Genomic DNA, 21,144 nt, shown 5'->3' on the forward strand with positions numbered 1-21,144 from the left:
CAATGCATAACTAACAGTACTTAGCACAATGTGTGTTTTCCTGTGGTTACAGCTAGGAACTCTGTGCTGCCTTGTAAACTTATGGTGTTAATTACAATGTGACACTACAGTTATCAATTTTCAGTGACAGTTGCTCCCGATATAACTTTCTCTCCAGCTTTCTGATGTCAGCGTACCATATTATTCAGGGACTTGTATTTTTAAAAAATTATACTGTACAAATTTACCGGCTAACATTTGTACAATTTAAAGAAAGAAAGATTTAATTAATTTAAAGGTATACTGTCACCGGTAATCTAAATATGCCCACATATTTGTTCCTTGTATTCAAAATACCCATGTGAGGGTGCTGTTTGTAAAAAGCAGCCACCCGCTTAAAATCTGTGATTGGTTAAATTTCCTCTTTCCATGGTAAATGTGGCAAAATTGGATTAGGTGATACCTTTAAGTTTATTGTTGTTATCCTTTGGTGATGCTGATAGACACTCGGTTTTTCTGTAGTAATTGCTTGTTTATCCAGCCTCCTTTTAGTTACCAAGTGTTTAAATCCACAATGATGTAACTAACCAAACAATGTTACATATACACAATGTAGAGACAGGCACTAATCAATTAAATGTTTCCAGATATACATGTAGAATGCTAGCTGTAGATAGTAACTTTGTCAAGACTAATCGTTGCACTCAAAACATCTGATCATTTCTTCTGAAGTTTGCTTGTATGTCAAATGCAATTGGTGTAAATGTCAGTAGTAATATGTAGTTTCTGATTTTGGACATGTGGCCTCTACTGCAGTTTAAATTGCAAGTATTTGGATATGATATGCACTTTGAATCCAAATTTTTTAACTTTGCTCATACTTTAACACCTCAACAAAAGTTGAAATCGTGTTTTGCAATCAAAGAAATACAGGTATCACCTTACAAAGTTTAGGACTAGAGCAGAAAATACCTAAAATTATAACCAATATTTGATTGAAATTCAAAACGGCTGCCATACGGTAACTGTATATCTATATAATGTATGTGGAAAGTAAAAAACTGTGTATTGAGTTTTCTCTGACAGTTATTGTCTAATGTGAATAAGCTCTGATGAAGAAATATTACTCATTCCAGAGAGTTGCTGTACAATTCTGGCAATATTGAGGTTGTTAATCACTATAAGGCTGTACCCAATTAAAGCCGCCGTTATCGTCGTCTGCGCATGTGCAGGATTTCGTGTTTACAAACATTACGTTCAATCCCACAAATCATTGCAATCCACGATGGCGAGCGAGGATCCCATGAGAGCGAGCTTTCATATGAGCGAAGTGGACGCTGCGCTTGCCGATGTTTTGGAAAATAACTTACAAGAACCAAAATAATGTAATCGTAGAGGAATTTGCTCAAGGAAATGCGGCCGTGGTGCATGCCCGTGCAAGGCCATAGACGAGAATTGCAGTAATGGATGCACCTGTGGCAGAAGACGTCCTTGTGTGATTGTGAATAGAGAACCGGTAAGTACTATAAAGTTATCGTACTATACAGCTTGGTCGATCATTATTATTTATCGGTATTTATGGCCCAAAATATTGGCATCTAAAGCTAGCATATGGACAGTCCTGTCATTACCTTTGAGTACTACTATCTAAGCCTAGTATGTGCGTTCCATTTTTCCAATATACAACTGCATCCGAAAAGTTCGGACGAACGAAGCATGCCCTCACCGCAGCTTATGCCGTTATTTGCACATCCTATTTATAACCAAATGTAGAAATTCTGTTTGTTGTCCCAGTTGGGATAACAATTTCCAAGCGTACTTTTTCCACGGAATCGACCAGGTGTGAACCATAATGCTATATGATCGACCACTCGGCTTTCCGGGCACTCTTTTCTCGTAGCGATAGACCCTGACCTCAGAGACCGTTTGAAACTTATCTTACGTCCCGGATTTCAATCTCTAGACTAGTCTATGAATTCTTTTTGATACGTTTCATAATGGGCGAGAGCACTTGTAATGAACTTCTATGACTTCGTTGGTAGCTGATTGGGAAAAGGTTGCCGTATAGGTTTGGAACCGACATTGAATCGGTATTCGTTGCATAGTTGCTGCTATGAAAGTAAGAGTAAGCAAGTTGAACGATGCGGGATTGAATTCATAGACGATGATTTCAGTGAAAACAGTCGACTTGAATTATGAAATCTGACAAAGTGAGATACTATCTCAGTATCTCGATACTTCATATTGGTACACAAGTTGCAAAAGGAGCAGCAACTAACATGTAACCCGAGAAAACAGTTCACACAACTTTTAAGCCTATTACTGAAAAAGTGGCTTGTCAGAAAACTCAAACTGGCTGCAGTGGTAGATTTGGTTAGCTTCTGGCTCTTCTCCTCACCATCATTGCATCATAAATTGTGATGAGTTTCTCTACAGATGAGTGAATCTTTCAGGGCGTACATCCTGGTGGATGCAGTAAGCAGTAATTATTTGTCAACAACTGCCATACAGTTTCTTATATCATGTCACTAAAAGTATGTTATTGTGTAGCTTACCTTGCCAGCATTACAATTATTAGTTATTGCTTTTCCAATATCTTTATTTATATTTTTAAAATCTTAATCATGTGTACCTTTTCTGGTGATTATTTATTTATTTGTTGGGTGTTTTTTATTGGGGGGGCTGTGTTTTGTAGGAGTCGTCATCATCTGAGGAAGATGAGAATACTGTACAACCTGGAAGTCAAACATTAGGAAAAGACGACGTGTTGCTGCCCAGCGTGACCAGCTATCACACGTGCTAGATTGCATGGATGAACAGGACAGGCACAGTGCTCATGAAAGAAATGTACAGGTTTGTAGAAAACTACTTTGTTGTCAGTTTTACACATTTGTTTTTGATTTTATATGATTGACATGTGAACAACAGAAGTGTTAAAATCATATTAAAATTTGAACAGGCAGTGCTAAGATTGTATGGGTAAAATAATATTCAAAATGGTGTTAGACATTGGCTATGATTTTTCAAAATCAAATAAGTAGGATTTTAAGCCTGTTAATCTTTGTTTTCTTTCATTGCTTTCAGCAATATATACAGAATTTATCAAGAGAAAGACTGGAAAAAGTGACCATGGAATTAATCAGAAGACAACTGGATGCATGGGCAGACTTTGTCTTGGATGGAACTGATCAAGGCCTCAATCAGTTTCATCAGCAGCCATCCCCTGATCCAAAACCTGATGACATAGTATATCTTCCATGGTGTAGGTGTTGAGAATGTCAACCAGTGCCTTCACAGGTTGAAAACAAATGTTGTGCAAAAAGGATTGGCCAAGAATGTATGGCAAGGACATGGTTATTTCAACAACTTGTATAAGGACCCTAATGTTTTAGAAATTGCCATGAGAACAGTTGCAGACACTTATGCACAAGATCAACCTAGGAACAATGCTTGCTACAGACACTTTGCACATTGCCAGTTTATATATGGCAACATGGTCGGTTGGGCAGAGGAAACCGCCGTGTTATTCCATCATGTTGTGTTTCTAGTTATTAGAAGACGCTATCCAAGTCCTAATAACGTGTACGTTGGCTACATAGAAGGAGAAATTCAGGACTAGTTGGTGAACTGTGAACTGCTTTATTTATCCTCGATGTCATCAAAGTAGATATTGACAACGTAAACCACAATATTTCTGTTCAAACAATTTCTCATTAACATTTGAATATGCAGGTGATGTGTCTGGTTCACTTTTCATCAGGTATATATCAGTCATTGCAAACTGGTAATATACAATAAAATGAACAACACCTTCAGATGTCCTATAACATGTTTTTGTGTGGAGGTCATTCTTACAAAACTGTATGCATGGACATTCATGATGTCTGCTTTATCCAGGGTATGTACCACTCCTGAAAAAGTCAATTTTATGGAATTTCAATAATTCACATAAACCCCTTCAATGCCCAGCCAAAATAAATTTACACTTCTGAATGATTAACTTCAAAAACAAATGTAAACTTTTGCATGAAATTCATTCTTTATGCCACATGTGATTTTTGAAATACTGAAATGTTAGGTGTTAAGTAGATAAACCTTTTACTACTATTCAGGCCATCAACTATCCTCTCTACAGTGCAAGGTTGGCTGAATACTGAGCCAGTGTGTGTCACTGATTTTGAAGCTAAAATTCAATGATGTCATTTGACCTAGCTTGGGTATGATATCTCTGCTCCAATATAGTGACAGACTGAAGTACACAATAATTTTTTTATCAATGAAAAAAAATGACCAAACAGTTTATATAAATTTGTTCACGAACCTCACAACAAATTAATCTGAGTTCAGTAATTTTAGAACAGCAGTTTTCTGTTACTGGATATGACAGATACAAGTATCAATAATGCAATATTTATGTCAATGATAAAATCAATGGAGGCAACAGAGGATCACACTATGACTACTTTCAAAGGTTTCTTATGTTCTATTTCCTTGCTGGATACAGTTTACTGTGCATTCATTGATAAGAACTACCAGTAAGTTCATGAGACTGTGATGTGGCAAATCTACTCTGATACTGTGCTGTAACTTGGCTTAAACTAGGCCTTGTCACCAAATGTCTTGTGCCATGGATTCGCCTGGGATCATTCTCATCAAAGGACACATGCTAGGACATACGGCCATAGTCATTTTGCCGAGACTGGAAGATCTGCCTTTGCAGCTCACCAATGTATTCATACTTCTTGGTCTCTAGTTTGGCAGTAGGATAAAACCTCTTGGACTGCTTAGAGTATTTGACTTCAAACCTGAAAAACAATCAAGCTTATAGTTTTAATGCAACTCTCAAGCATCATAAACATGACCGTGTGATTCTAATGTATCCTGATATGTCAAACATAACAAGATTGTGATTATGCAGCCTATTGTAATAAGTCTAGAAGGTACAATCTGGAGTTCAAATCCATAACCAGCATCAGGATAGTTTTGTAGGCTATTCACACTTTCAACAACATCATTTACCAATGTGTGTGGAGGCAATGTGTCAGTACTAAAAGGTCTACAATAGTAACATTAGGCTATTTCGTGATTTTCATTGTTAATATAAAGTGAAGTTTCTTGTTGTTCTGCCTACAGCAATCCTACAAAGCCCACTATGTACTGGTAGGAATAATGAAGATTTCATCATATTTGCAGTATCACACACCTTGGTTTCCCATCTTTGTCCAGTGCTTGCTTCCGATTAGTATGTTTATTAAAATCTATGGCAGCCAACTGAATTCTTGCTTTATTGGCAACATATCTGAAGTTTAAGAAAGTATGAAATAATGGTCATGTTTTAAATTTGGATTCTCCTAATCCCTAAAGAGTCTACGACGAAAATATGGATAAAACTGTACATGCACATTGTTTACACTGTACAGAACGACTTCAATAATTTGCAGTCCTAATACTGACCAAATTTTACTTTCCCAAGACATAAACAATCAGCCTAACAGTAATTTCTACTTACAATCAGTACACTGTAAAATCTGTCTATTAAAATGGGACATTGAAGGCAATGAGAATATTTTTTGGGGTTTGCAGAGGTGTTCAGAGTCTGGTTTATTGAAGTTCTTTGAACACAGTGTTGTATATAGAAGATGTACTGATTGCAAACAGATTTCTAGATTCAACCAGATTTGGTTTAGACAAGCTGTGCAACATATGATACTAAAGAACACACAAATATACTTACGTGTACGCATGTCTCTTTGGGCATACATCAAAAGGTGACTGTGGAAAGACTCCACAAAGCCACTGTGTCTGGGGAAAAAATGAAAGAAATAGCGTCAAATGACACTCTGCTTCCAGCTGGATCACTATAAACACATACTCATATGTCACAAATATTATCTCTCTGTAAGACCTGGGTCTATCAGGTAGCCTAAACAGAAAAACTCACACAGACCTGTACAGGTTTCCATTACATGTAACGGTACAGACGAGCACACAGCTGTACCAGCTCTGAAAATCTACAGTGACTGTACCAGCTATGAGAAATACTCGTCCGATATACCGTAGCATTGTCATGGGTCAGCGACATGGTGTTACACAGTTGCATTTCATATCCATGAACCATAGATGTGCACACCCTTGTTTCAAGGCCGGTAAAAATAGAGCTTGTAGATGCTGTGCTAGAATGCTGACAAAAGTATGCACATCTTAGTACTACGATGTGAAAGATTTCCTGTGTAGCATACATGTATTTGTTCAGTAATACTAACCACTGATAGTTTTCTCACAATGAACATATCTGAACACCCATCGAAACCTAAACACAAAAATTTCTAAAGATTTGAACAAGGCGTTGTAAAAGTTGCAGATTTCAGTGGATTCTGTTATTGTACTCGAACTTTCTCTGTCAATGATTGTTCCAAATGAGTGAACAGATATGGCTATGGTAGCAAATAACAACATACCTGAAATTTACATAGTAGCTGAATGTTCTCAGGAATCTTTTATCTTCAACAATCCCTTTGAGTGCCACATGAGCAGGTGATCCTTTCTGTAGCCATGGTCTTTGCTGATTCTCCTCTGTCAATGGTGAATGTGCACATTTGCCATAAGTTCCATCAATATTTAGCAGCCATTCATGTTCATTTACAACATGATGCAGAATGCCAAACCATATTGCCTATTGGGTAAACAACGATAAAAAAGCATTTGGCACCAATATATTTATGATGCTGCTTATTTGTTAGCACTATTTACCCATGCAGTACATTCCACATGCTTAAAATTTCAACATGGATATAAGCCTCAATAACTAGTACTGCTGTACTCCACACATTTCAGATTGGACAGAACATGAAAAACTTACAGTATGTTCACGGTGCAGTCATATTGGATTGTCATGTAAAATATCACTGACAGTATTTGTACATTGTTACACACTGTCCTGATGCTACCATCAAAGAGTACTGTCTGTAAATTGGTGGACAGACTGACTAACATGTGAAACACACACTTCCCTCTTCTAAGGCTGTTTGTATTTTAACATTAAAATACTCACTTTCATTTTCCTTTCACTTCCCTTGCTCTCTTTCGCAGAATACCAGAAGTGATTTCTGATAGTTGATGCCCATGGCAAAAGGTCTCGACATTTCTTATTTTGGGAAGCCTGTAGACCATGATCAAATTCAGTGAAATTTAGATATGTACATATTGCCTCTGCGTTATTTTTTGCTATTCAGCACGATACACTTACAAATACAATGTAGCTAAAACCTTCCTTTCCCATGGTGTAGCACTGGATAGAACTGGGCCAGCCCAATGCTAGCCTGACAGTCTGATATTTATCATATTCTTTATCCAACATCCAATTCTTTGCTCATGTAGTCTATGCTAATGATGTGATATCCATATCTGTGTTGTTACACTTAAAGTTCATAAGCTAAGAAGTGTCAAATCAACAATTACTAAGGTACATGTATCAAATGATCTTATAAATTCCACAAAGTTTCAAACACTTCTTGGTCACTAGTCTGGATAAACTGCATGATTTATGATATCTAACATGTTGCGCTACTATGACAATTTTCCCTTTGTTACTTTGAACTTTAAAGAATTTTCACTGGATCAGCATACTTTGCCATCTTCAATACCAATACCAATACCAACTTGAATAGCAGATGAGATTCAAGAAAATTTTGCCTGCAAAGAACTAACATGATATTAAGCTATAAAAGAGTGCATTGATAAACTAAAGATAACATACCTTTACTACCTTTTTGTGAATGTTCTTTCCTCCATGCCACAAGTCCCAGGAATGTTTGACTCCTTTAAACTTATCACACTTTTCTGGATGTAGTAGAGAGTAAAACAGAAAAAAATTACATATATATTGGTATTTATAACAAGAATCAATTTTATCATTAAAGGAGCATTAATAAAGTAAGGTGTAGAATACTATCTGATGACCACTGTGAACAAAATATACTATTTTGAAATAGATATAGTCAGCCAATAATGAGAATTATAAATGCAGGAAGAGCTGTCCAGAGGAGTGTTAAAAGCAACAAATACTAATCTTGTAAATAAATGATATACTGTTGCCAATTCACCTTTTAACAGTGACCCTAACACCAAAGGTTTGTGAGTTTCATTTTGCATGAATTGTACTGTAACACTGTTTTCTGTTCAATGGCTAGGTTAGCTGGTGGAAGCAATATCAAACCTCTGGAACTATGCTTGCTTTGCTCTCTCCCTACCTGAGTCTCAGACATCACTAACCCTAAGTTGACTTAGCTGATGGATAGGAAACTACTCAAAAACTAAGTACTTGTCATGAACTCTGTGAATCATGAGTGACTTCTGTAACAGTAATCACCTAATCATGCATTAACACGTGTAGCTGTTGCCACCCTAATCTGCCAGTCATCAAAAGTGGTTTGCTCAAGGTCATGAAGGTCTGATAGTATTCTACGGGCAATCCCATAATTTGCAGAACAGCATGAATAGCTTATAATGTAAAATAGGAGTAGCTAAGATTACAAATTTATCCTTTTTAAATTTTAGTCAATAATGTATACCATCACTTTTACTACAGAAGAGACATGTACATACTCAAACGTACATACATGCATATATAAATATGTACAATGAAAGACATACAATATATGTCCATGTACTGCAGCACAAACACTTACTCATGACTGCAGCTATCTGTGAATGTGCATCTGTCACCATCTCATCAATGACTATGTTCTTCTGTAATTGATCCATGGACCTTTCAAACCCAAGCCGCTCCATGTTTGGACTCTTACCATTCACTTCTCTGACATCAACCACTTCTGTGTGAACTATCACCTTTTTTTCTGGATCACCAACATTGTATGATAGATACTGTGATGAATGACCCGGTGAATCATTTCTTCCATCACCACTTAGTAAAGCTTTCTCACCTTGGTAAGCACTCAGTAACTCAGCCTGAAGAGTCTTCCAAAAATGATCAATCGTTGGTGCTAGGTATAGATTTTGCATACGATAGAATGTAGTTTGTGATATGTTAGCGATGTTAGCAAACTGGAACATCAATTTGATCTTTGCAAAACTGTTCCCAGAAAGTAGAATACAGGCTGCTATTTGAAGATTTCCAGCAAACATATCATGGACTCTAGGTTGTGATTGCCAACTTCCAACAGGGTGCCCAGCATGACATGTCCAGGTAACAATGACTGCAGTACCAATGAATGCTGTCTTATATGCAAGGGCTTCTTTACAGTCTTTTCTATTACATATGTTTCCATTGGATTTTTTAAGCAAGTCCACAATGCAAGGAACAAAAGCTATACACTTCTGCTGTTCAATCACATTCATATCATCATCAATGTCATCAACCGTCAGTTCATCATTGCTATAGTCATCTGTACCAGTGTCCTGAACATCAAACACAGCTTCCTCAATGGACACGTGTGGATTGCCTCTGAAATGGGATGGAAATTTGTTGAGTAAACATTCATGTAGCAGCAGCACAACCTAACAGGAACATCAAAAACTGAATACTGCTCACCTTCCTGCACTGTAGTTTAACTCGGAGTGAACATCACTTTCTCCATCGCTGGAGTCACTTTCAATAGCTGACAGAGTGTCTTCACTATCTCTTTCTTCACTATCTCACAAAAGCAAAAAAATTATCATTTGATATTTTTCAAAGTCCAAAACAAGAAAAATCACTACATTTTGTATTTCAAAAACAGGAGAACAGTAAACATACATGGTCTACTAGTACCAGTATGTCTGTCAGACAAGTATGATCACAAAATTGTAATAATTGAATGTGCATATCAACAACATGGATAGTGTGTAACTGTACATATTAATAGTAGTCTGTTAATGGTTTATTTAATTGGAATTCATTCAATCAAACAAAAAAAATTCAACTGAATTTCCAATTATGATTACAGATAATGGAGCATCTGAACACTGATGGAAACTTTTAGTCTGACATGTATACATTATAGATGTGATGTTGTCTTTTAATTCTAGATGGGATACAAGTGGTAAGGGAAATGAAAAATAAAATTGTTCAAATATTGTTATAAATCTGCAAAGTATATTTTTTACGTGAATAAAATGAAATCTTAAAAAAGCACTCGCCCATAAAAAAAAGGCAGGAATACTACCATTCAGTCTGATTGTCTTCTCTATACCTCACAAAATTCAGTATCATTAGAAGTACATACCAAAGAAGTTGTTCACAAATGCCTGGTTTCCTTGGAGTTGATGTTGCAATAGGGCCTTGGCATACATCTGCAAATATAACATACAAGTGAAAATATAAAATGGGTTCAAGAAGTACTGGAAAGCATTCAGAAACACCTCTGGAGGAAGGGGGTATGGTAGGGGCAAGAAAATCAAGACAGTTTTGAAGTACATCTAACAAACTCAGAACTTTTCAAGTTTCCTCCTTTCAATTGGCAATACTTCTGCATCCCTCCCCTAACAAAACAGGTAACAAAGTTTAATATTGATATGGCCAGATTTCAGATTTCTTAAGTTCATCGAGGTTTAACAACACTTTATGTACACAGTAAATACCAGTCACATTATCTTGTTGAAAAGCGAAACTGATCCCATATCAAGCCCCCAGGTGTTTGTAAATGGTGCCTAAAATTTTCAGAAAAGTGCCAACAACAAAATACATGCATTTGTCAGCATCTGATTTTTCAAAATTGGAATGGACAAGCAGGCATAATCAAAGTTACAACATTTTCATCTACTGTAAGTTTCTCTACATTTAATTTATCTATTTTGAAATTGATAGAAAAAAAGAAAGTGGAACAATTACATATACACTACTATTTTCACTAAAATTATTATAATTAGTGGAAATTCCCATGGAAAATACTACACATGCATTTCTAAAACTAGCAGAAAAAACCTGGCTGAATCATCGAAACAATCAGTCAAACAAATAATGAAGAGTGTAGATAAGGTCGAAATAGTGGTGGTACATGCCTTTGGGGAAGTCATCATTATTTAATAAAAATGAATATATAAAACATGTTTTATTAAAAAATATAAAAACATGAAACGACCAACAAATAATACGGTATTATCAAATGTTGTGTACATGTACTAGCAACATGATTTTGTGGGGGCTAGAAGACTAGTGAATGTTATAAGGTAATTGCCATATCATGCATATAATTTTACTTAATCTTGTCATAGACTCAATCAAAGTAAGTGTCCATTCAACACTTAGAACATTTGTCAGTTTCAAATAATAAATAAATATGTAAACAAATAAATTCAAAAAGTAAAGATTTCAAACATTATGTAAAATACTAAATTGTGGAAAAGCATACCGAAAATCAAAAACAAATAGTCAATCCATGATTTACTATAGTTACCTTTGTGAGTACCTTCAATGGGAGAGATGCTAAGAAAAATATCTTGCGCTGTTATAAATATCATTAATGGCATGACCATGCACTCTTCCTAGAGGCCCTTTCCATGCTTCTGCAGTGTCTAAATTCTTTGCAGAACAAATTATAGTATCTGCTCTAATAATTAACGTGAAACTGTTTCACTTCTACTTGTTATACTTGGATGGAGAGTGCCCTATAACTGGCTACATGTAATTATCATAAAGCCACTATGTGCCATTGCTGCAACCGTGGATACACTAATCTAACAATATTACAAAGTTGACAGTGTAAATGAAGTTTTTTTACGCAGGAGACATTTCAGCCTGCGTTTCAGCACTAAAACTTGGAAACTCGAGACGATTTGGAATCAGAATTCAGAAACCAGAGACACTTCGGTCCGGTTTTTTCTAGCTTTTCTCGCTCCATGTTTGATCGCTGTACACCCATGGTCTGGGTAGCTGCAGTACAGTAGCTCGAGGTTTTGCCTGGGTATTTGGATCGGACGGCAAAACCAGATTGCCGTCCGACCCAAATACCTAGGCAAAACCTCGAGCTACTGTACTGCAGCTATGGTCTGGGTAAGTTGAATTGTACATGCAGGTAGCTTTGTAGTGGGTCCACAGCTGTGTTTTCGGACGGGATTTCTGACTTTTACTTGCTGTTTTGATTCTTACGTTATTGTGGTGGCGGGGTTGATAACGTTAAAGTCAAAACCAGCACGTAAAAGTCAGAAATCCCGTCCAAAAACAGCACAGCTATGGACCCACAGCTATCTATTACCAGACACCATCCTCCGTGTTCGGTGTGCACATGCTGCGTTGCCGAAAATTGCCGGACAGGCTTTACAACTAACATGTAAACTGACACAACGAACGATCCACTCACCTTTTGGATTGGATAGTAGCAGCTGTAAGTTCGTCACTTGTGTTTCCACGTCTTTGACTGTCTCCGTCGGAGTCGCGATTACCACACTCACGAACAGAAGGAAAACTGCATTCGTGACAGTTTTCCCGGTGCGAAGCAAGAACATGTTCGGCAAATTTTGCATTTGATGCAGTCAGGTAGCGGACTGCCTTCGCCTCCTTCCATGTCTCGTGTGCACTGTACAAATAAATTTTAGTTTTGTCCCTTCTTTTCACCCAATTCGGAGCCTTTTCACGACCTCCAGCACAGACTATGGTCGCCGCCATCTTGCTTGTGAGCCTTGGTAATACACGGCCTTATGGGATACACTGTACATTTATTCTCGTAACCAGAGACTCGGTCTGGCACCTGCGCAGACGACGATAACGGCGCTTTAAGCCATCGTAAATGGTAGGTTTGTACATGCCGGTAACCCCCCCATGGTTTGTATAATTCAATCCGTCAAAATATCTACTGAGAGTCTTAAATTAACGTAGCTTTGGGGTAACGCGAATATTCGTACTGGGCATCGTATCTGCGCACGCGTATGAACGTTCTTTCCGCGAGCGTTCTTTCCGGAATTGGTCTTTTTGTCGCGATATAGCATACAATTACTTTGCGGTGCGACTTTCAAATCTGGTTTGTCAAAACAGTTCAAACCAAGATAGCAAACTCTGTGTAACAGGCCAGTTTTAAGTGTGACAAATGTGGGATTATCTGCAGTATTTAAGTGAACTAAAATTATTTAATACCTATTAAAAAAGTTTCGAATATATCAAACTAAACAGGGATCTGTCGATAGAGGGCGCTTCAGTATAGCATTTTTTGTATTAAAAATGCCCATATCTTAAAAAATTGTGCGGTGACCCCCATTTTTTTCGTTTGATTCGAAATCTATATATTGTTGGGCTTAATTTACGAGAGTTTTAAGAAAACGTAGATTTCAGATCATGACATTTGTAATGAAAATATCAAAATTTGGCCAAACTTTGCTCTTTTTATAAAAGCACTATTCATGGAAACGTTGCTATATTTTCTGATATTTTCAAAAGTAGATCACAAAACTAATATATTACAATACGGGGACTTGTGTTGTATAAAATCTGTCAAACTGTTTTTACTTTACTTCAGTTTTATTATTCAATAACACTAGTTAATCGAATATTACAACATTTTAACCAATTTCAGGTAAATTTTTCGCGGGACTACATAGAGGGCGCCATATCTCCAAAATTTGCATTGGGACCATATTTTTTTATTTTACTATTTAACTTATCCACCCCAGCTTGACATCTGTACAAAGTTTCAGAAAAATCCTGATTTCATTTTTTCTTACCAGCAAGCCACCTTAAAGTCAGATCTGATCTGCTGACCATGAGATACCCAGCAAAGCCCATTATTTATGAAAATCTCTCTAGTGAAAGAGTAAGGGAAGAAAACAATACCATGTTAATACTTTAATTGTATCATGTATGTTTAAAGACCTTAAGAAAGTAGGGTGTATACAATGTAGGTTACCAACCTTAGAAAATAATAAAACATTCTGATTTCTCCACATGTACTTGCTTAAGGGGTTAAACCCAAATCTAAAAGCTTTGACTCTTCAGCATCACCTGTCAATGTTATAACGTTGACAGTTGCCAAGCTGGGTAGGAGAGTCTGAGTAATAATTGTGTTTTTATTTGTCCACAAATTTCACACTTTGTGTAAAGATAGATATGTATGCAGTGTTGAACCTGTTGAAGGTAAATGTTGGCTAACGTGCTGACAGACTCAATCCTGTTTTTGCTCGATGGGTCAAACCATTTTCTTTGAGGGAGGGACTTTTGTTTGTATGGAGTATAGTATTTGCCCACTCATTGTTCATTGAATTGTGTTGGTAGCACGTTAGAATTTAAAATGTTATTCTAATTTGTGAAATAGAGAAATTAAAATGAATGTCAACATTGGAGGGACAAACTTTTACCAGAAGTGATTATGTGATGCAGGCACTTTTGTTGCCTGGTTTAGAATACTAAGACATGACTCTTTCATAAGCCCCAGTAACATTGTTGGTGTCACACTTTCTATACAGGTAGCCCACAGGGTGCAGATTAATTTAAATGACAAAAAGCCTTAAGACTATAGGCGCTGTAGAATTAGGGGAGCCTATTTTGTTTTAAATTGTTGCTACTTGCTATAATGTCTGTGGATAGTTACGTGTATTTGTGAGTTTGTTCTGATCAAAATGGATTCTATTTGAGTCTCTTCGGTATGCTATTTATAGTTCAAGTCTTGCTTGGTTCACTCTCTGAGGACGAAGTTGAACTATATATCCTTAGATAAATAACAGGTATGTTGAAGAAATTTGTTTTCTTTTCACAGAAATGAAACACATCTGCTGATGGACAGTTCCAAAAGTAAATAGCCTCAACACTTCAAAATTCAGGAGGGGTCCCCTCTGCTTTCATTATACTGGTTGCTTTTGGTTGAAAGTGTGGAGTGTCTTTGCTTAGCAGCTCACTCGGGGCTATTGAAAGCTATACAGAACAAGCTCTGTGAAGTTAACAGGAGTCCTGGCTGATACTGTGAGGCTGACCGTATCATGAAATATTTAATCCACTAGCACTTTAAAAATAAATAGGATTAAAACCTCCCTGGGCGACAACTTTACACAATGAAAAGGAGAAAAATTTATAGCGATGCTGAGTTGTTATTTGTCTGTTTGTGGGTCAGCTATTTCTTAATGATATTAAGAAATTACTTGTCCTATTATCGTAATTATACTAAAGTAGGTATATAGCAGATGTATTATACTATACCCTACTGCCAAGTTATTTTCGATGGTGATATGCAGAAAACTAGGCATGAGAAGTTAAAAAATATTTTACATGTATAGATATAGAGAGACTGCAGAGCTGCTGAGTGCCTCAATTCAGTGACCAGATCCCAAACTTTCTGATGTGTATAGTTATGCAAGTTGTTCATTGTAGGTATGCAAATGGTGATTGTATGTACATATTTTATGTATTTACTTCTTGGACTTAATTTTTGTGACTAGCATGGTAAATTTAAAGAGCAACAGTTTGATTGTTTTTAGGTGTATTTTTTATTGCTGTCGTAGATATACTACTATAGTGATACTAATTTGTTTATTAAAATTTTGGTAGAAATTTTTATAGTACGTTGCATAATATCACACTCTGCATCTCTTAAGTGCTCTTTTGCCAAGTATTGTCTGTGACTCGGTACAGGTCTGAGGCACACCATTGGATTATGCCATAGGAGTTATATCGCTGCTGGCCATGTAATGTAAATGTATACTTGCACAGTGATCCCTCAGCTGCAGTTGTGTACTGCGAAATGTTTCTGAATTCCCAGTTTGAAAAAAGCAAACCCCCCAAAACAAGGAAAAAATCCAAGAAATCCAGCATCCAGAAGATTGAAACATTTTCAATAGAATGAAAGGTAATAGTACAGTTGTGCCAGGCCATGCCATTCCACAGATTTGATTCAGTATATTTTTTTTGACGAATAAGGACCAGTGAAAAATGCACATACATGTAAACAACAGAAACAGAAACCGAACAGTGTTGAATAGTTTTATCCGTGAGACGAAAAATGGTTTTACTCACTTCTTTTCATGAGGAAGTTCCATTTCAGACAAAATGATTGTGATTCAATAGTAATGATGACAATACACAGAACACAATTAAATGTGAATTACGCTAATCATCTTTTTTTTGTATGACCCTTTTAAATGCAAAGCAACTGTAATCTTTCTGTCATGTGTAGCCTTGGAATCATTTCAGTATGTTGGATATGGTGCTGTAATTCTGCATTATGGGGTTGGTCCTTGGAAAAACTCAATGTACCAGTATCAGTGAACATCTGTTACATGGTAAAGCTGTATGTGTATACTCAGATTGAGAACCATTTCAATTCTGGTCTTAGTCATACGAACATCACAGAGAGGCATCATAGAAATGCCTTTAATTGCCATATACTGTTGGATGCTTGTATGACTAGCGCAGAATGGTTGCAGTGTAATGACTGTGTAAGTATAAATTTTCGGCTTGCTTCAGGTAAATATTGACAAATATGATCTACAGATATGCTACTATTGGATAATTGATACATGAATATTCTGTGAGACATTGAATTTGATTCAGTGAAGAAAATGTGAAAATTACAAAACTATATGGTCCTAACTTCAAGACAGGCATAAATTTTCATTTGTAAAATGTAAGCCATTCTACATGTAATACATGATAGTTGAAATTTAAGTGACATGAAATCAAATTTGAATCAAGTTTAATGTTCTCTTCTTTTGTAAATTTATCGTTGTGCTATCACCAGTTCTGCCAAGATTAACTGATTTTTTTTGGTGAAAAGTGAGAGGGCTTTTAGTATGTGACCATGGCATATAAAATACGCAAACATTTTTTCAAAGATTTTTTTTTACAAGGTTTCAACATCTTCAGGCTTGCACTTTGTTATGGAAAGACAGATTTCTTTTGCGGAAATGTGCAACCACCTGTTAGAGTCTATCTGGCAAGACAACAGTCCTGCCTGGCGCATGGTTGTTCTTGACAAATAGGTGTCATATATGTAGGATTCTTTCAACAACAGTCTGCCCCTGGATGCAACGTTGTACGCCAGACATTCCAATTAAGACAAAATGAAAAAGCATAATGCTAACCCATTACAATGTGTATTTATTGGCTTAGGATACAGTTGTGAATAGTCAAAACAGAGTAGTCTGTGACGGACCTTTGAAGAACAGTGATTGCTGGTGCCAAATATCACTGTTGCTATTAAACACTGTGATGGCTATTGTATTTGGAGTAATTTTTGTCAATCAGGCAATTAATTTATTCAAGTGCTGTATGCTGTTACTTCTATAGTCATTGCCTATAAGTCCAAGTACCTAATAATATCACTTGTCACGAGTCACAATTTAATATATACATCATCACATTTTTTTGTTTCACCACAAATTTAATTTTTTCAGAATTAAGTTGTGGGATATTGAATTTGTTGTGAACAGATGGTAAAATGCTGTAGTTCTCTGTCTGCTTTGTACTCTAGTTCAATGAACTCTTAGTGTTTATCGTTGACTCTCCTGCTACTACCGTTAAATGCTTCATGTGTGATGCTGACAAAGTCTGACACCAGATAATTTGCAAATTTTCGTAAACATCAGTGGATGTCATAAGACATTGGTGGGCATGCACTGTGAGCTAGGTTGTCATTCCCAAGCTCTGATAACTTTGTCTCGCTTGAATTATTCAGTGGTGGTGCAGTGTGTATATCCTGCCGTTCCAATCAATATGTTGACCATGCCCATTGTTCAAGGAGAATGAGGCACTGCCTGGATGGTGTGACAATGGGGGCTGTATTGATGTCCCACTCTTGAGCATGTTCTTGTGAAGACTGCAAAGGAATGCTCATTGTAATGTGAGATCCGTACAGCAATGTGTCTGGACTTTAAAACTCGGCGTATATCATTCTCTTTCTGAAGGAGAAATCTTCACCTTTTGACCCAGGTTTTCAAACTATGGATTCACCCACTGGACTACAAGCGTGACTCTAGTGGGATTGAACCAGCAATTGTGTTTTCAACCTGTTCACCCCCATTCCCTGTAAACAGGTCCACAATCCTCATTGATAACAGTTGGTTTGGACCAAACCATTGTGGTGAAAAGGTTAATGGGTGAAGGTGGACTGGAATAGTTTCACGTCACAGGTATCCTTTAAGTTGTAATAATAAATTGATCAAAGATTTGGACTCTATGTATAACATTATAAAGAAAAAAATTGTAAATTGGCAGTTAAATCCCCATTTCACCGAAGTGAGTTGTCTGTTGCTTTCAGAGTAACGATATATATAGCCTAAAATGTTCAGATGGTCTCAGTCTTAAAATAAAAAAATTCACTTTGTTAATGCAAATAATTGTCACCTCTAAAATTTCCTATCCCCAGAAGGATAAATGGTACCATCCCAAATAGAAATTTAAGTATGTGTATTGTCTAAGTTTTCTGTCTTTTTATCCTGAATAATTTTTCAAAACTGATATTTTTTATGTATTTATAAGGAAACATTACACTTGAAAACCTGTTTACACTTGAATACCTGTCACAAATGGTAAGTAATGATATTCATAAACACATAGGAAGAATCATTTTCACTTTGCAAGATTGTCAATTTTTTTAATGATTAAATATCTGTCTGTGAGTTTTGACTCAGTTCCAACCATCACAGGACAGTGACATTGCTTTATTTGTACAGGGAAAGAAATTTTATCGATTATTTTTTGCAAATAAATGGACACTAATATTTGGTTATGGAACTCAGTCGGCGGACAAAGCCGCATGTGTACAATTTGTCCAGAATAAACTTGGCCCGATATCAAGCCCATCTCATCTTTAAATTGCTTCGCTATTCAACTTCGGAAAAAAAAATACGCTGCCAAAGAAAACAGGAAAAAGTAGCATTCACACTCTATTTCCCTGTTATTAGTAGCTCCATTTACAGTCCACAGAAAACAGAATTAAAAATGCCAGTTATGCCAGGGAGAACGCTTCTCAACAAATGGAGCATTAATTGAGTTTGGCCGAAACGTTCCTTGATCAAGCATTTCTGAGAGAATCGTGAAAAAGTCACTGACCTTTAAGCTCCCTGATGAGGAGAACTTCAATGGACACCGCTGTTCGACATTTAATGGGATTTTTATTTTCACAGTATCGGCAACTTGCTGCCACTCTGTGTTTACTTGTCACTTCTGATTGTGGGAACTGAGCAAGACGTCCTCTGATTTCTATTTGGTCGTTTTTGTAGTGATTGCTACATAATTTTGTCGGCTCATAAATGGACATGAAAGGACAGTTTACCGATGTATGAATTGAAATTATATTTTCATATAATACTGCGGTAATTGTAAAGTTAATGCCCCATTTGGCGTGTCGGCGCGGCACTCATGCTTTGAAACATTGTGTATCTGACTGAACAGAAAATATAAATTAATTGTCAACTCAAAGATACATTTTATTCCCTTTCGATTAAAGGACTATAATGGTCGTAAGTTTTGATAACATTTTTATTATTTTATGTTCTTCAAAACAAGTTCAAGGTCTTCTCCTACTACTCAAGCATATTGAAATATAAAGTATGAGCCTGGCAAATATATTATGCCATTTGCATTGTGTACCATGTATGCAGTGTTATTGTTGATGATGAATTCTACTTCTGCACGCAGTGAAGCTCAGCTGTCAGCAATTACAGTGGAAATTACACCTCTAAAAGCTGAGCTGATAAGCTGAAAATTAGTGAAAAGTCATTCTGACAAGATTGATGGGAAGTTTACAGATAAATATCTTAATCAAATATGTCATCCCAGCTTCCCATGAAGAACTTATAAACTTAATGAGCGTGTTTGGAAATGAATATTTTGTTAATGTAAGTTAAAAGTTCATACAAGTGGAGATAGACTTGATATTAAAAGTTGTCTTTCACAGCCAAACACTCAACACTCATAACATAATTATATTGGATTTCTATTTCCTATCATCTCCTTTCATTGTATATTCACAGTGTGATAGTGATGTTTGTTGTCATTTACATGTATCTCCTCCAATGATAAAGTAGCCTCCCACTGCCTGAAATTTTCCATCATATGAACAATGGCAATTGCCTTCAAATAATCCTCTTTCTACCAGGCTCCATAGACAAACCATAGAACTAAATACAACTTGGGAGAAAGAGGATTAATTATTCCAATACAAATATTATAAAATAAACAAATATTTTACTTTTTGGAAAGTGTGTTTTATTTTTTTCATGAACTGGAAATTCCATTCAGAATCGCATCGTGAATCTCCCCCAGGCATTCCATGTGGCATGTTGATATAATTTCTAAAAATTGGTAAAAGATCCTCTCCTATCATAAAAAGATGGCAAAAGATAAAGAGGAAATAATAGTACAAAGTAAAAAGTAAAATGCCATGGTCATCAAACGGTAAAGACAAAACCCACACGTGCCACTACCCTTCTTTAAACTCTTAAAATTTCCACTTTCTTTTCCCTTCTTCTGTCAGCTGCCCCCTGACATCTCAAAATTCTTGAAGTGAAGGAAAGTGGTATCCATGGAAACAAGACAGTGAAAAAGTTCAACGTACTGCTATTTGATGAGCCAAGGCCCAATGAATTATACACGCATGATTGATAACCCTGTAATTTTTGGCTTTTGTGGGACTTGCACACCGTATAGCCAAGGTTTGTTTGCGTGGATTCTTTCTTACTACGAACTTCATAGAATCTAAAAATAACTCATCCAACAGTCAGCTAGCCACGATTAAAAATGTGTTGACAATCTCTTGACCTGTACAATTAAATTGTTATTTACACATCGACTGTCGTGAATTCACACATTGACTGTCGTGATCTCGTACGACAAAGATAGGATGCTTAATCATTTGAGATGGTTAAAATGCAATAAATTATACTTTTCATGTGGACTGGTAGCAAGGAAATATTTGGTGTTACTAGGGTGTGATGTTTTGGTAAACATCTCAGATGTTGATGACTCAGGTTTCTGTGAAGTTTACGGTACTCAAGCTCTGGTATATTGCCTGAGCCTACATATTAACCCTGTGTTTTTAGTGATATGTTCTGTATATGAACTGTTGAGGTACCTATATCAGTTCAGAGAAAAGTTGACGTGAGAATTTTTACTGGAGAAATAAACTTTCTTGGTACTTCCAGACAATACAAAGTTAAGTGTCATCGGAAAATTTCAGGTAGGACATATTTTTAGTGATGATACATCTTTAAACTCAAAATTTTTCGATCTTTTGCTGGTCTTCAAATTTA

At 36.4% G+C, this 21,144-nt stretch overlaps 2 protein-coding genes across 7 annotated transcripts in view; one reads left to right on the forward strand and one right to left on the reverse strand.

Annotated features, from left to right (window-relative positions):
* Nucleotides 1-21,144, forward strand: part of LOC139131001 (putative methyltransferase NSUN7) — an 85,375-nt gene that overhangs the window by 7,680 nt on the left and 56,551 nt on the right. For 2 of the 4 annotated variants that reach the window (XM_070696890.1, XM_070696891.1), the window contains exon 1: nt 16,231-16,329. The exons of 1 other annotated variant lie outside the window; for it this stretch is intronic. The gene's annotated coding sequence lies outside the window, so the exon portion shown is untranslated. Of the gene's footprint in view, nt 1-16,201; nt 16,330-21,144 lie in introns of those variants that run through there. One more of the 4 variants, XM_070696889.1, reaches the window with a different exon arrangement.
* Nucleotides 3,603-12,784, reverse strand: LOC139130999 (uncharacterized). Of its 3 annotated transcripts, none has more exons than XR_011552030.1 (9): nt 12,276-12,783; nt 9,530-9,628; nt 8,667-9,442; nt 7,736-7,818; nt 7,031-7,138; nt 6,438-6,652; nt 5,714-5,781; nt 5,183-5,278; nt 3,603-4,784 (listed from the first exon to the last, which is right to left on the reverse strand). XR_011552030.1 is itself a non-coding variant. In XM_070696887.1 (9 exons), the coding sequence occupies exons 1-9, from the start codon at nt 12,436-12,438 to the stop codon at nt 4,729-4,731; spliced, it is 1,635 nt and encodes a 544-aa protein (XP_070552988.1). In that variant the 5' UTR covers nt 12,439-12,465; the 3' UTR covers nt 3,603-4,728. The 3 variants fall into 3 exon arrangements, 2 of the variants coding, with proteins under 2 accessions (XP_070552988.1, XP_070552987.1); XM_070696887.1 differs by lacking the exon at nt 5,183-5,278 and adding an exon at nt 10,203-10,269 and having other exon boundaries at nt 12,276-12,465; XM_070696886.1 differs by lacking the exon at nt 5,183-5,278 and having other exon boundaries at nt 12,276-12,784.

This window comes from Ptychodera flava, chromosome 4 (assembly GCF_041260155.1).
Source record: "Ptychodera flava strain L36383 chromosome 4, AS_Pfla_20210202, whole genome shotgun sequence".
Classification (NCBI taxonomy): domain Eukaryota; kingdom Metazoa; phylum Hemichordata; class Enteropneusta; family Ptychoderidae; genus Ptychodera; species Ptychodera flava.